We start from the raw sequence: 16,570 nt of genomic DNA, 5'->3' as shown, positions 1-16,570 counted from the left end.
AAACTGTAAGAACTACATTACATGGCATTTAATCTATATCATTCAATGACTACTAAATCATTGATCGTATTCACCGATTGTGAATCTATGTTTAAATCTACATTTACATTCTTTTTTAAAAATGGCCTTTCTCTCCAGGGGGAATTGAAGTGTTTGCATAGGGCCTAAAATCTGCTTCGGTGCCACATCTTAGGGCAGCTGTGGTTTGTGTTACTCGCAGCTCATGCAGATGTAGCAGGTATTTACTGTATGTAAGAAAGTCAGAAATAAAAAAAAAGGGGGCTTGTTTGAATTCCAAATTCACTTCCCGTTTCTTTATCCCACTGCACAAGCAGCAGGCGTGCAGAGCTGCAGTGGTCTATGTGTTGCACATGATGAATATCGACCTCAACCGCTACACAATTCATTCGACTCTTGCATTATACAACGACTACTTAACTGTTTTCTTGTTTAAGTCTGTGCTGTGCATTCTTCTTCTCACATAATGACACGAGCGATGCGCTTTTACAGCCTCATATTTATTTATTTTATGAGAGCCTACAGCAGACTAACGAATGTATAGAGGAGCTGAAACCTCATGTTCTGCTGTATTTAGAAAGAAATATTTCCCTCTCCCATCAGCACAGGCTTGTGTATCTATTATATAATAGCTATATGCTCTGTTATTGTGGTGGGGAGGTCGAGATGTTAACGACTGCTTGATTATATATTAGAGGGAAAAAGTGCTTGAGCAAATAAAGGACAAACAGCAATGAAGTGTAAAGTCCAACATTATACCATTTCAGTGCATAGAAACGTGTTTTTGCTCAAGTCATGTTTCCTTGTCTCTTCACAGCAGCGTAGCACACAACACAATTAAATAACCAGGAACCAGGAAGCACAAAGGCTGAGTTATCTGAACTAGTAATTGAACTTTAGTCTCTGGTCCAATCCATGAACTCATCCCCTCTTCTTGCTCAGCTGATGCACAGTCTAAAAAGGAAGTTCTAACAGGAAGTCAATCACTAGCTTTGTATCTCTTAGAACCTTTTAAATACAACAGTGGTTTCTGTTCATCGCATTTCATGGTGTACTTCATAAATGGTGTATTTTTGAAGGTGTTTAACACTTTTGCAAAGAGGGGCAGATGTTCTCACCTCAATAGAACTGAGGTCACACTTGTATTCTGTTGTTTAGGTGGTATGATAATATCCAGTTACATTTTTTGGAGAACTAATAACTACAGTAAAAAAAATCATATTCTCACATCCCTTGTTCATCCAGTCTATTCATATGCAAGCACCAAAAAAGTAAAGAGAAACCTCTCAACACCTCTTTTGAGATGTTAAGGATATTTGAATGTTTGTGCAGCTGACAAGTGTTATTTTAACGGGATAAATTCTTACTTAGCTGACAAGAAAATGTTGAACAGAAGCAGCTGGGCATCTAAAACCTTCGCTGCTGGTTTGGTAGTCTGTTACATGTGTTCCCAAGGAAATACTTATTTTTTAGGCCAAGTGGAGACCAAGACTGTCCTTCAACTTGAGAAAGTTCAAGCTCCCTCCTGCTGAAAGGCATCCGCCCCAGTGAAGTGACCTTGAACGGGACGCTGGTTTCCCAACAGCTCTGGGAATCTGCAGCTCTGTACACTTTCCTCTGTGTAAAAACAGCTTTAGAGGTTAAGAAAAGAAATATAACTATATTAGGGATCAATGCATCGCTACACCTCCTGTCTGGGATTAAAGGAATATTAAATATTTTTTTTGTACAACCTGAGTTGTATTTTCATGGATTCATTCCTATTGATTATGATATTATTATGCTGACCAGGTTCAGGTTTGATCATCTGCTGTCGGGGAAATATCAGTAGAACAACAGCAAAGTTAACTTGACCCTAGTTCCAGCCATAAATCAGATAAATTGATGGGTTTCTATAGCATTTCCTCAGATCTGAAGCTGGTTCTGAATACACTCATCAAATCTGAACCTTTTCAAATCCCTTATCAAATCTGTTCAAATGGTTTGTTAAATAAAAAGGTGTACTGTCTTTTATTTTACTCAGTCCTGGAACAAAACATATTTTAACTTAATTGTGTAACATTTAACTTTGGATTTCAAAATCTATTTCTAATCACATTAGTGACACAGTTGGTGATTTTAATTGTGATTTAAGGAGCACTTACTGGAAAAGCATGACACTGATACAAACAGAGACTGTGGCAATTAACTAGCAAACCAAAACCATGGACTGTCTGTTGTGCTGAAGGGTTGAAGAGCTTTCATGACATATTTTATCACTGCTCTGTGACATTCATTAACCATGTCCTCACTCATTCTTCCTTTTGCTGTGAGGGAAAACACTGCTCCTTGGGGGAGCATCATTGTTTTGCATGCAGTATGCAGTTAGTATTACCTGAGGGTGCACTTTTTGTTGCAATGCTGCAGGACACAGAATCTCAGAATACAGTGTAACACTGGCGGGCGGAGGATTCGTCCTTCTCAACTCACCAAAAATGCCACAAGTTCTAACTTGCCCCCTCCCCCTTTCATCCTCAGTGCTCCCACAAATATTGCTATTTGTAGCTGTTTCATTCACTTTCATTCGATTAACCTGGTCCCTCATTTCTGTTTATAACAGTTGCTGAGTTGTCACATTTGTATGTGTCATCAGCCTTTTTTTTCTTCGTCAATCTCTCTAGTGTCAGAGAGAGGCTAGCTAAACAGAGAACATGAATGACTTGGAACCAGGTGTAAAATGAAAATCGGCTATGGGAACCCATCCCTAACTGATGAGCGCACCCATCTGAAGTGTTCCTACGTCCCTGTGAAAGGTCTCATAGCTTAATCTCACAGCTTGCAATTTACACTGACAGGTTGAGACAAAGGCTACAGCCATTCCTAAACACTGTTTACGGGCCAGTTCTTGAAATGTCAACACACAAACCACATGAATATCAAAAGTTCCAGCTAAAAAGATTTTCATGACCTTAGGAGTAGGATTACCTCACACAGAAGGTTAGAATCCCCCAGCCTAGATCCATTCACTCCTTGTCAATCCCATTAGCTGCCAGTGGCACCGTCCCAGCTGTGCAACCCAGGACGTGTCTCTAACGAGCTCCATTAGCAGTATTACCTGCATCCGGCAGGCACTGGGGTCACGGGGTCAACAGTAGACCAAACGCGGAGATTAAATTACTCCTGAGGGAGGCAGGGGCGGGTGGTTGTCTACAGTAGTCACCACCTCCCTCCCTACACTGGTCACAAACACAGTCTTCAGAATAGTACATGGGCTGGCATTTACCATGTCATTTTCCGGTTCATACACTTTCTCTGATCTTATTTCCAGCCCCACAGAGCTCTTTAAGGCGGGGTATTCAGTGTTACAGGCATAACCGGCGATCAAGCCACAGGACTGTATACTTGTGAGGTCAGCTAGAAACACAAAGATTTGTGAATTATTACACTGTAGCTGAATATGCTGATAAAGCAAAATAAGCAGTCACAAAGAGTTAAAGCCAATGGCTAAGCTCGGGTAGAACTTGAGTATGGGGAAAATATGCAGAAGAACATATGTAAACCCTAATTCAGATGACTGTGTATTGAGAGAGGGTTAGCAAATAGTGCCAAAATAACACAGATTAACTACAGCTCTGTAGAACTTTTTAGTCTCTGCTAGCTCATCGGTAGTTCTGGGCTTGTGGCACATTTACTGTATGGTTCAGTTTCTCCTGTCTCATTCAGAAGTAGGCAGGTAGGCAGGTAGGTAAACCTATTGTAGTCTACCTGGCTTACATCAAGCAGCAGCCAGCAAAGGTTAGCACATAGCAACCGAAAAAGGTTGAAAAGCTAGCACGCTAAGCCAGGTACTGTGACCAAACCAGGGCTACAAATACAAGATTTAAATTTGCCAGGTGGTGAACTCAACTCCAAATAAATCCTAACACTGCTTTGTGTCTGTGATGATGCAACTGTTAGCTAACACATTAGCCATAGCCAGTGGTGTTTTTAGGTGGAAAAATGGTGGAGTAACAAATACTTTGGACAGAAAAGACCGGAAAATTGCACACAATGCACTTTTTCACATTTTCCACACAGTTGAATATAGGTGATAGTCAGACTGAACACATACCCGTGCTCGACTTGCTATTTAATTCGTATGCACTGTCAATATGAATGGCTATGTTTGCTCTGCCAAGCAAGACCAATTTTGCCGTGTTGTCTGGACGACTTCCTGCTGCTTTAATGCTTAGTCCTCCTCTGAGAAAGATGCTGAAAGCCTGTTCTTGACCACATACCATAACCTCCAAATAACACATGCAAAGCAAAGAAGCACCTTCTCTGACAAGCTCGCAGTTATCTGGAGAACCACTCCATGGTGAATCCTCAATTATTTTTACCAGCAGTTTGGTTTATAACAATATTCCCCACAGCAGGTGGACAAGGAGGCGTTTAATCTCAAATTCTCTTTCAAGAGGCAGACTAATCCACTTCACTCGTGGTGTTTCTGTCCTCTAAAAAAATATATATTTCTCTACTGTTCTGGCATAAATGAACAGCAGGTTTTGAGAAAACCACCTGAAAATGAAAGCACATGGACCCCAATTTGATACATTCATGATTATCCTTGTTTATATTTCCATTGCCAACATATTGATGGCAGAGTTTAACCACCTAATTCAAATCAGCTCTGGTTATTTGCCAGCAGCAGCCAATATTTCAGGTGGGAGCAGGACAAAGAGGAAGAATCTCAATTACTGTGAAGGGAAGCAGCAGGCTCTGTGTGAGATCTGGAGCCCCGCGGAGCTCAGAGAAGCTCCGGGAGAGCTCTGGGCTCAGCCAACAGTGATTCAATCTGAACACAGGTACTGTAACATCTCTCACACACACACTTACAGACACACACATAACAAGCAAGCATGTGAACACACACGCGCAGAAACAAAAGCACAGCAGCACACACAAATATATCCGCCTGAGTCATCCCAAAGGTATTCACAACTACCTCACTAACAGGATAAAAAAATAAAAAAAACACTGCAAAAGAGAAGGCAGAGCTCAGTCTTTGTCTTTCAGACGCAGCCTGAGGCACTGGCTTCCAGATATGTACACTTTGAGCTCCAAAACATCTCCAAACACCAGTGCTCATTAAGCATCCGTTTACAACCTTGAGGTAAAGACAAACACCTCACTACCCTTTAAAATACAGTCAGGGATTTATTTGACCACCCAAGTGAAGGTCATCTTGATAGCTTCTTTGTGAGCGCTCACTTCACCACTTCTCCCGTCCACAACAAAGCACAGATTTCTGAACTCATTCTCCAGGAGTCATGCTCGCTCATTTTTAAGAACTGAATTAAAGATTTTTTATCTTTCAATTGTAATTCATGAAGCTCTCTGATAAATATGCTTTTGGTCAATGCCAACATTTCTTTTTGCCTGATGAGCCATACTAGTAACGAAGCTTCCGCTACAGCTTTGTTCACGTAGTAACTGTTGTTTGTGTCTCGTTCACTGTAAAAAACTGAAACATATTATCTAGCATATATAACAACAAGTTGTTCGGGACTATTATAAACCTATATTATCAGCATTTAAAGTGACGGAGTCCTGACAACTAAACATACATTTGTATTCTTTATTTGGAACAGCAGGAAAGCAATTTTTACTCTTTTTACTTTTGCACTATAAAATATATATGTATAATAATTCACTTTATCAGTTTAAATTAAGATTAACTTAAAGTCATGACTTCAGGTGATAAAATGTCAGATGCAATTGTTTGCTCATTTAGTTATTTAGAAACATGGTTAGCTTAGTCAGTACATGCAATTTATGCTTTAAATCTGCGAGGTTAAAATTCCACTCAGAACCTTTTTTCTTTCTGAGATAAAAAAAAAGCTGCATGATGACAGTTGTTCTGTGTGGTTTCATAACTGTGTCTCTGAAGTTTCAGATGGTTTTTAAAGTGAAACAATACAAACCATGATAGAGATAGATCTGTAATTCACAAACTTCCTGCACGCTTGTTGTTTAAGGCACTTTTCATCACAGTGGTCAGTGTGAAACTATGAGTGCAGCAGCAGTCGAGTTAATCCAACTTAGAACAAGAAGTAAGAACTGATTATATAAAATAATATATAGTTACTTTAACTTGAAATAAGTTAACAGACATAAAATCCAGTTGGATAAACTCAAGGCTCTGCCCCACAGAATCCACGAAAACACAATGATCATGCACTGGAGCACAAACTGGGATCGGTGCCGACGTATAAAAAGCGTTATTGTGATGAGGGTCGGCTAACAGCAGCAACTGAATGGAATTAGTGGGTCAGTAGAAAATGGAGAAGCCCATGCTCTCTCTCTCTCTGAGTGTTACGCTTTGATCAAAAGACTAAACTGCTTCAGGTCACACGGCAGTATAACCAATGTTAACACACACTTCCTGTGTCAAACAAATCTGTGACAGCAAGGCATAATGAGAGACAAAACTCAACTTCGGGAACGATCAATCAGCGCGGAGCCGTTGATGGGGAGATGAATTTTGTCCGGAGCAAATAATGTAATCGCTCTGCCTCACCTCCTCTTCATTTGGCTGAGCCACTGACTTTGTGTGTTCTGAGTGTTAAAGCACACGCGCTCTGACCTTTTCCTTATCATAAATCACATACCACTGTTCTGCTGCCAGGATTTTGTTTAACCCAATTTGTCACTGAGGGCACCCCTTCCACCCTCACTGCAGATCCACACTGTGGGACTGGGAAGCATGGGATTAGTGGGCGGATCAAAGCATGTCATCCAGACCTCTCTCTCGCCTTGTAATCATGGAAGTCAGTAGCTTCTGGAGCTGATAAGACAAGGGTGCCGCTGCTCAGAAGGCAAATAATAAAGGACTGGAGACTAGGGCTGTAACAAACAATTACTTTCACTGATTAATTTGTTGGTTGTTTTATTCTATTAACACATTTAGTCTAAGAAATGTCAGAAAATGGCATCACAAGCTCCTAGACCATGATGTAATATCATGCAATTGCTTGTTTTGTCTGACAGACTGTCAAAAACATGCAATCAAGACTGATACAAAACAGTGAAAAGCAGCAGATTCTCACATTCTCTCATTTGAGCAGCCAGAACCAGAATATTTGGCATTGTTGGCTTGATAAATCATCTCAAAGATCAATTAATTATCAAGAGTGTTGTCAAATAAAATACTGTTGATAGACCAATCAAATAATCATATCTGGAATCACAAAGGAAAAGGAATGAGTGTTTACTAGACAGTGGCATCCAACAACACAAAGACTGGAAGCCAGACTCTTGGAAGCTGTGCCAAGAATATCAGACAAATGTGCTGTCAGTGGGCAATCGCTGTGGTACGAGAGCTGTTTCGGCCTCTGCAGGGCATGACAATAAGAATAACTGAAACAATTCTGGATGCAGGCAACCGTGATCCATTCACCATGCCAATTCCCTGACTTATCACCCTACAGTAATGGAGGCTCAGTGGTACTTCAGAGCAGACTTCAGGGTAGATAAAAAAGTCAATAGAAAGGTTCGCCACAGTGCACTTTTACTCTGCTGCTGTGGTCACGTAAACTTCCTGTGGCACCCGACACTTCCTCGTATTGGCTTTGGAAAACGGAGCGAGCAGAAGTGGAGAGGGAGCTTTCCAGAAACAGAGGCGTGTGGTATCTAGACTCTAAACCTCTAATCGCACCACAATGCAGACTTGTGTTTCCTTTGAGTCCAATTATATACAGAGACGGTTATTCCTCTATTCACCCCTATGCTGCTTTGTGATGCGGGTAAAATGTTAAAAAAAAATCTGCTGCCCCCTTATAATAGCAATGCTGCTACTGAACCGAAAGAGTATAAGCTAAATCTTACATAACCATCAAGCACTCATTTTCAAGTATTTCTATTCAATTGTCCAACCCTATACTGAACTGCCACACCCCCCTGGTACTCCAAAGGGTCAACAACAGTAAAGGAAAAAATGTTGCAAATAACTGAACCAAGGATTGGTACATTGTTTTAATTCCTCTTTGTTGAGAAAATGATCATTTTTGCTCCCTTTGCACTTAAAAGTAGACGGCACTGATAATACTCACTCAAGACCCTTTAATCTGAAGTAAATGTGTTTGTTTCACTGACACTTTGTGTTCCTGATAACATGACAATGAGCAATCTTACACATGTTGATTTCCCAGCAGGAAACCACGAGGCCACCACCTGTGTGCCGAGATGACACCTTACTGTCAAAAGGTGTGTGGACATAGCTCCTTCCTGTGCAAAAATAAACGGACACTTCAGGTGTTTAAGCCCCTACTACTGTGTGTAGGCTCTAACTGTGTGATCACAGATGTACTGATGGTAGAGCTGAACTGGGCTGGGGCCAAGAAGTGGGCTTGTTGTGACAGGAAGGTTTCTGTGTAAAAAATCTGTGGACCAGCTGGGGAAAATCCAGTAATAAGATGCTGTAATCAGCTTTCACAATCAAAGCAATGCATGGAACATCTCTGTGCAATCCCAAGGTGTGAGTGAGAAGCACATACAAGCATGTGTGCGTCGCAGGAAGACATAGCCTGGAGGTGTGAATCTAACCCATCACTTGCTGGTGCGAAGTTAACACCGAGGCCGACTCACCTGTGACATCTGGGGTCTGAAATTGATCTCCTTCAGGTCCACTGATCCGGGCGAGAGGTTGTGCAACATCTGGCACAGGAGCACCCCGTCTCGCAGGGCCTGTGCCAAGTCGAAGACGGCCGCCGAGGGCCAAACGACCCGGTGGTTCGGGGGCAGGACCTTGCAGTCTATCAACCACCGCCCGCATTGTCTCCACTCCTCCATAGCGGCTCCGGGGGGGTGGGGGGGGGGGGGTGGGGGTCTCCTCACAAAGTAACCGAGTCAACGAGGTGGTTCACAGCGGGCTGACAGCGGCGGTTCACGGCGCGCAAGCAGGCGCTACGGTCGCTTCCCTACCAGCGCCGGACGCCTCAGTCATTCACTATCAGCTCGATAATCAGGCAGTTTCACAACTTTATGTTAATCGCAGCACGTCACCGCACTATATCCCCGTCCCTGACGCATGTCAGCTCTCCCGTCCTCTCAACATGGAAATGATGAAAGCTTGAGAATGACTCAAACAGTAACAGGGTTTCATTAAATCAGGCTCAGCAGGCGGCGGCAGAAAACAGAGACGGGCCACGGGAACCTTCTTCATTCTTAAAAAGTTTTGTCAACATATCCAATCCAAAGGGCGTGAGTGAAGGCTTTACAACAGAGGCAAATACAACAGCTGGATGCAGCGGTTTGTCATGTAGCCTATCGACTCCACCAGAGTCTCACATTTCAGCGAACCTCACAGCACAGCCTACAACACAATGTGGGGGGGGGGGCAGCGTTTCAAGTCTGTTTAGTTGTTAAAAAAAAAAAAACAAAGTCCGGAGCCACCTACCGCGTTTAACGTTTCCTCACAAGTTAAACGTCAAAAACACAAGAACTTCTAGTGATTTCCAGAGCGAGAAGTAACAGAGGAAACGAGATAATACACACGCGAGTCTGTCCACAGCGCCAGGATCTCCCTCTTCCCACAACACAATCTGAACATCGCTCTGCGGCCGCGGATCCACGTCCAGTGACAACAAGACGCAGCGTTTACATTTACCCGGGTGCTGTCCCTGTGCTCCGCGCCTTTACGCACGCTCGAAACAGGGTTACGCGTACACACAGCTCTGCTTTTCTGTGATTTCTGCCTTCCTTCCGTTCGTGTCCCCCCCCCCTCTCTCTCTCTCTCTCTCTCTCCCTCTCCCTTTCTCTCCTCGGTTCCCTCTCGGACGGAGATGTTCAGCGGGTCCCGGCTCCCGACCCCGCGCTGCACAGAACCCGGCCCGGTGGTCGAGCGGGCCCGCAGGTGCTGATTATCTACCGCAAAGGTGAGGAGTTGGATAGAGTGTCCACACTTCGCTAAAGTGGCTCCATAGTCCAAGAATGTGAGTTTCGGGGAATATTTTTCTTTGAACTGGGAGTTGTGGATGCGCCCCCTGACGGGTGAAGCGCGCACTGCACGGTCTGCTAATGCGAGGGTGTTAAAGGGACAGTTCCAAAAAAACAACAACAAAACAAAATAAACAATTAAACAATTTTCTGCCTTAACTGCAGTGTGAACTGTTTCCGTGGGTATATGAGGTTTGGACGTGATGCAAAGTGGAAAAAATGACATTTAGGAAAACAGGAAGAGTCCAAACTGTGTGAGGCTTCTAACATCTGCACTGAACTCCATCGTTGGCAGGTGTACTTTGGTGGAAACTTTCAGAGTAGCTGCTCACCATGGTGTGTATTATTGTAAATACCTAGCTACATTATTTTATGAGTCAAAATCTGCATATACTGCTCAGCCTGTGAAAACAGTTTTATAATGTCCCCTGTGCCTCTGGAGGAGCTTTGTAGAGTCTGAGAAACTGACCCCTGGTGACACAGTCAGGGTTATCTCAGCTTGTCCTTGGAGAGTGCAAATCTTTAACTGAACAGCTCAATTTACAAACTGGAGGTGTGGAGTTTGAAAGGTGTGTATTTACCAAGCATGGCGGGTCTGAAGGGTCTGAAAACACACTAAGATTTGAAAGGCAAAATCAATCTGTGTGAATGTTCTGTGTGCAGTTTAACTTTTGTGAACTTTGACATGTAAATTTACACCACTGACCCACAGGCTCACTGACCAACAGCAAGCTGACATGACTGAGCTGACCTTTGAGGGGAGGGATAGCTGGAGCCTCCAAAATAGTTTAAAATTGCAGGTTAAGCTCACAAAAGCACTTGATTTTCCCTATTGCATAACTTTTTTTATTGGAAACGGTTTACAATGGTGAACCAAGCTCCTGTCTCCTTTCTGTCAGCTCTAACCACTCTGGCCATTCTCCTCTGACCTTTCACATAAACAAGGTGTTTCCGTCCACAGAACTGCTGCTCACAGGATGTTTTTTGTTTTTCACACTATTCTGAGTTAAAACTCCAGAGACTGGTGTGTGTGAAAATCCCAGGAGATCAGCAGTTTCAGAAATACTCAGACCAGCCTGTCTGGCACCAACAATCATGCCACAGTCAAAGTCACTCAGTCACATTTTTTCCTCATTCTGATGTTTGATGTGAACATTAACTCAAACTCCTGACCTGTACCTGCAGGATTTTATACACTGCACTGCTGCCACATGATTGGCTGACTGGAAAATTGCATGAACAAGCAGGTGTAGAGGTGTTCCTAATAAAGAGCTTGGTGAGTGTATCGTTAAACCCACCACGCTAACCGCTGCCGTGGTTGGAAATGTACTCTTTACTACTGAAAAATGTGATGAGCCTGTCATGGCATGTCCCATCATACCTGTCATCTTTTGGTAATGCCATAAAATATGTTGCAAACAGAGCCCAGAGACACACAACACACTGAATAGTTTCTTTGCAGAGGACATTTTGACATGTCAAAATAGGAAAAGTGTAAATAATAAAATGAATAATGGCTGAATTTCATTTAGCTGCTTCAGTTTTAGGATCCTGGTATTGTACATGCATGCTTCATCAACAAATCAGCCTTTCACAAACTTAAAGGGGCTATTTTTAAGTTTTCTTGTCACTTGACAAGTGCTTCAACCATTGTCGTCTTTATAATACAAGAGGTTAAAAAACGCCCTGTGAGCAGTCATCAGGGTTTGATATTGGAAGCTGCAGTGAGTCACTATCAGAAAGTGACGAGACAGACTGGAACAGGTCCCATTTTGTATAAAGTGAGGTTTCCATTTTTTTTTTTTTTTTTTTTAATTATAAAGCAGGTCTAGGTTCTATATTAATACTGTAAAAGTATCAAAGCACTCAGTCCACGGAGAAACACACACAGCCCATATTGACAAACTGTGCCACAAACAAACAAGCTGTCAGGACTTCTGTAACTTTGTGATGTCACAACTATACAGTCACCGCTCACAGCCATACCCCCCCTGGCACAGCCCATCTGGACCCACCTCCAGCCTTGCAGGATTGATGTCTGAGTGTTAACCTGAAATCTGCTATATTTTTATTCGATCGCTCACACTCAGCTCAGAGCCTCTCTTCTGAATATATCTGACATCAAAACTTCAAAGAAAACACTGGAAAAGTGCAAAATGTGGGACCATAAAAGAAAATAAGTGATACAAACAAAAGTTAACACTGGTGTTGCTCTCCACCCCTGGAGACAGCTCTTGGCAAGTAAACGAAAGCAGTTTGATGCTGAACTCTTTCTTCTAGACTGGTAAGTAAACATCTGTTAATGCTAACGTTGTAGCAAAACTGAGAAACAGCTTGTTGAATTGCTCTGTAAAGTAAAATAATATTCTCTTAAGCTGCGATATAATCAATATTTTTATATTAATAATTGATTAAATGATTATGTTCGATGTGAAAGGGGTTTTACAGCCCACAACTTTGCTGTTTGGTCCACTCTTACTGCTCTCAACTGCATCTTTTTCAGACACAACAGGCTGTTTTCACTGAGTGGCCGACAAAGTTAGCGACTTGTTGAGCATTTAGCAGATACACTGCCAGATTTTTGCCTCAGGAGTTTGTGGAGAGAAAAACAGACCTAAAAGAGAGTGAAGTTTGAAGTTTGACATATCAGCCTAAGTGATGATAATGTGTCAGTGATATCTTCACAGCTTGTTTCTGCTTTTTATAAGACAATATCCCACTGCTGTTTAGATATTTTGGGGTTTTTATTTTGCTCACGTCCTTAATTTGAAAAAAATCCTTTCTCTAGCTCTCTCCTCCTAGATTTCCCAGTGTCAGTCCTTGTTAATAAAATAATCACAATTGGCCAATTAATCACTTAATTATCACTAACATCAATATACCACATGTTCCCTGTTAAATCCTCTTGGTCATGTCTCATTACTTTCTCAGCTCAGTCATCATTGTCTCTTCCCACCTCCAGATTTCCACAGGGATGTAGCACATTTGGCAAATTCTATCTCAAGGCATAAAATAGAGCAGCAAAGCAAAGTCTGATGATCTGTGCCTTTTTGTTTTGTTTGAGTTGAAGCCACTTTTAGTTCCTGGTTTGGGATTGGCAGGTAAAAAAATGGTCTTCCACCCAAATGTGTTACACCACTGCATGTCAAGAAGGCATAGAGATACAATAGACAAGGTGTTTTCAGAATAATGTGACAGAATTACACCTGTGTATCCAAAATGTTTACACCTCCACCTACGAGCATACTCCAGACAGGGACACAGGAGCTTCTAATTGCAAGTGAAGTGCAGAGATAATGGAAGCTGTTATTTTTGCACTGCCCTCGACCCCATATCAATTGGGTTCTCCAAGATTTTTTGGAGGTGGTGAATTTGAATCACTTCTTCATCCCCCTGCATTCATCCATTGTACTTCAGAAGATTGATTCTCTGACAAAAACCTCTCTGATGCACCTGTTGCCCTTAAGACACTGCACCTGTCTTTCATAGGTTTTGCTAGTGTTTACAGCGACTGAGGATGTGGGCAGTCAATCAACAGCAACCAGGTTACAGGTTCTGTGGGCTGGTTGTGTATCCTCCAATCCACCTCAGGGCTCTGGACCCCAGGGCTTAACTGCATCATCATCATCTTATTGGAATCACTTGGAGAGCTGGTTTAAAGATGAGGTCATGCTTCATCAACTGACCACAGGTGCTACAGAACAGGGTAAGGCTCCCCAAAAGTCTGTGGGCTTTTGGAGATATCATCCCTTGGTGTTTCCCTGGTCTTGAAACCAATTCTGAGCGTCATTTCTGGACTTTCAATGGCCCCAACCTTCAAGAAATGTGTTGTGAGAAAGACGGACTGTTATTATAAGTCAAAGATACATTTGAGTGCACCCTTTGTTTAAGATTCTACCAAATCTGGACTCTAGATGGTTAACAAAAACCTTCCCTAACTCTGACAAACTCTGTAATCTCGGGGCATATTAAAATGTGCGGGGTGAATGGCTGTTGATAGCGTCCTTTGTGCCATGCATTCTGCGATGTACAATGGCCTTTGAGTTTGGCTGATGGAGCCTTGAGATCACTTAACCTTTAAAGACCTTTTGAACAGCCCCATCAGCCTAAAATATGGCTTATAAATCTTTAAGCAGGCCTTTTTTCCAGGGGGAACCGTGTTGCCATGCTCACACCAGTTCCACAGCGAGTTGGAAAAAAAGTTGCTAGCAGACTGTGGTTTTACTGATCAGTGTTCACAAATGATATAATAATATGTGAAGCTATATACGATTTGAAAAACTGTTGTAAAAAGAGAAGCGCCTGTGTGAGCTGTAAATCCTGTCTAGACAGATAAGTGAAGGTCAGACAAATTCAGCTAGATGCTGTTGGAATATCCTGATAGGGCTTTTACTTTAATTCCTCTTTGCACTTTTCGGAAAACCAACCGATAACATTCAAGGAAAACACACAGCATATAAACACGAGGAACTGGGGTAATGTCTGTGGGATAAATAGAAAAAGTGGTGACGTAAAGGTTGCTGGTTTGATCCCCTGAAGGAGGGGGGGGGGGCACATGGCACTTGAACCAGAAGCCTCTCCCTTTGAATGGTTGCAAAATGAAGGTGGGGAAAAAATAATGCTCTTCTGTCCCTGAACAGCTGCTGTTTGAGTGCCTTGGTGCAAGGCATGTAATCCGTCGCTGATCCAGGGATACAGCGGAGCATAAGCTTGTGGTGCTGGGAAACTCCCAGAGGACAATATACTGTATGTGAACGTGATGCAGTGCAGGGCTGCAAAATAACATCCTCGGCAACATCTCTTCACTAAAATAGATTAATAATCGATTCACCATATTCACCGCGCATGTTGTTACAAATTGAACACGTCAAAAAAAGACGCTTCGACTTCACTGAGAACAGTTGTATCATCAGCTAATTTGCAATTATGATTCTTGATATGTCACATTAGCATAGATCGTTTACTGAGCAGAAGTGCATGCATGTGCAGTTCATTCTACATACCTTGATTCAAATTGACATTGTGAAGCCACTTTCATTGAGTTTCTACCCCCCCCCCCAAATTGGTCTTCTACAAGGTGGAGAAAAGAAAATGAAAACCAGAGATCCATTAATCAAAGCAAACCCAGTCTCTTGTGTGTTGTGTCTGGAGAGTTGCGTGCGTGTGGTCTTTTTAACATTGGATTCATGCGCATGTGAGTGATGGCCAGAAGTGGCAGAAATGACTAGTTGTCATCAGAGTTGGGGCATTGATCAATCAAACCCCAAGGTTGGCGTGGGCCGCTGGGTGGCATGTTCCGTGTAGCATGATGGGAAGGCGGGTCACAAAGTGCATGTCCCGCTGCAACACGAGCTGTGCAAGGACAGCAAGCTGGGCTGGGAGGCTGCAGGGGCATCCTCATCTTTTTTTCCCCAGCTTCCACACTCAATTGATACGTTCTTTTTATCCTTAGCCTTTGTTCCATGAAAAGGGTCTTTAATATACTAAAGAACATGGACAATGTATCTTGTCTGTTCTTTCTTTAAAAAAGTTTTCTCTTGTTTTCTATCAATGATTTCAGCTGCATTTCTCTTATGAAATGTGATATATGTTACAAATCAATCAAAAATGAAAAAAAGAAATCAAATACATCAGAAGCTATTTAGCCTTATTAGCATTATTTACTTCAACACAATAGTGAAACTATGAAAAGTACCCTCAGCAAACCGTAGGATGGTGCATGATGGCCATCTCCTGGTTGATTACTAAACCGCAAGCTGTGTGCAGTCACACATATCCAGCCTGTCCACTTAGTTGATTTTGTTATCTTCTCTCTGCCCGTATGAGCCAGTGCTTTACCATCACAGGCTTCACGTGTAAACCTCGCTGACTGCACAGCCCCCAGTGGTTCTAGTCCATGCTGAAAGAAGTTAAGCGCTGAGATCCGATGGAGCGTAAGCTGATGGAGGCACCAGCTGTTTGAACTGGGCAGCTTTGGGAACGTGCCAGTTTCTGCAGAGCAGTTGGCAGGCCAACTGAAAGTGGAGTTTCTGTTTCAGGCAAAAGGCCTTTCTTTCGCCATGCTGCTGTTTACTGAACAGCACAATATTAAGGATATTTTAATACTGTCAAATTTAATATTTAAATTTTTTAATTATTTTATTTCCCTAAAGAAAAACAAGGCCTATGTAGGTGGCACTTGATGAAGATAAACTCAAACATTTTGCCAGAGAAACTCTTAAAACTTGTTGACTTTATATTAACAGCAAACAAATAGTTAATAATGCCAGGGGGAAAAATATAATAACATAAAAGGCCCCTTAAGTGTTTTTTTTTTTATGCTGTGGTTCATTTACTACAAACGATATTCTTGCCGTCTAGACTGTTTGTTGTTTTGTTTTTTTTTTCCAACATAGTGTTGCAGGCCCGGGCTGGTTGTTTTCATGTTCATACAGAATTTAAGAAATACCCAAGTGTTGAAACATGAAATATGAGTGAGATAATCGGCAATTGCTTTTGCTCTTACTTTTGTCAGAGTTTCACTGTTGTTGCGTGGCACCACAGTTAAAAGAGCAGGAGTGATCTGAAAGGTCTTCACCGCACCATCACCATCCGACGA

At 42.3% G+C, this 16,570-nt stretch overlaps 1 protein-coding gene across 7 annotated transcripts in view; it reads right to left on the bottom strand.

The window, feature by feature from the left end:
• The window catches only part of vav2 (vav 2 guanine nucleotide exchange factor), a 205,247-nt gene extending 195,172 nt beyond the window's left edge, over positions 1-10,075 (bottom strand). For 3 of the 7 annotated variants that reach the window (XM_071467067.1, XM_071467066.1, XM_071467070.1), the window contains exon 1: positions 8,623-10,074. In XM_071467067.1, coding sequence (XP_071323168.1) covers positions 8,623-8,826 — 204 coding nt within the window. In that variant the 5' untranslated portion in view covers positions 8,827-10,074. Of the gene's footprint in view, positions 1-8,622 lie in introns of all 7 variants that reach the window. The other 4 variants (XM_071467068.1, XM_071467065.1, XM_071467071.1 and 1 more) reach the window with 4 other exon arrangements.
• Between the last annotated feature and the right edge of the window lie 6,495 nt (positions 10,076-16,570).

This window comes from Trachinotus anak, unplaced genomic scaffold (assembly GCF_046630095.1).
Source record: "Trachinotus anak isolate AG129_WGS33_773 ecotype Australia unplaced genomic scaffold, CSIRO_AGI_Tana_v1 ptg000028l, whole genome shotgun sequence".
NCBI classification, from domain to species: Eukaryota; Metazoa; Chordata; class Actinopteri; order Carangiformes; family Carangidae; genus Trachinotus; species Trachinotus anak.
The sequence above is the reverse complement of the archived record's forward strand: the minus strand, read 5'-3'. Positions and strand labels throughout refer to the sequence as shown.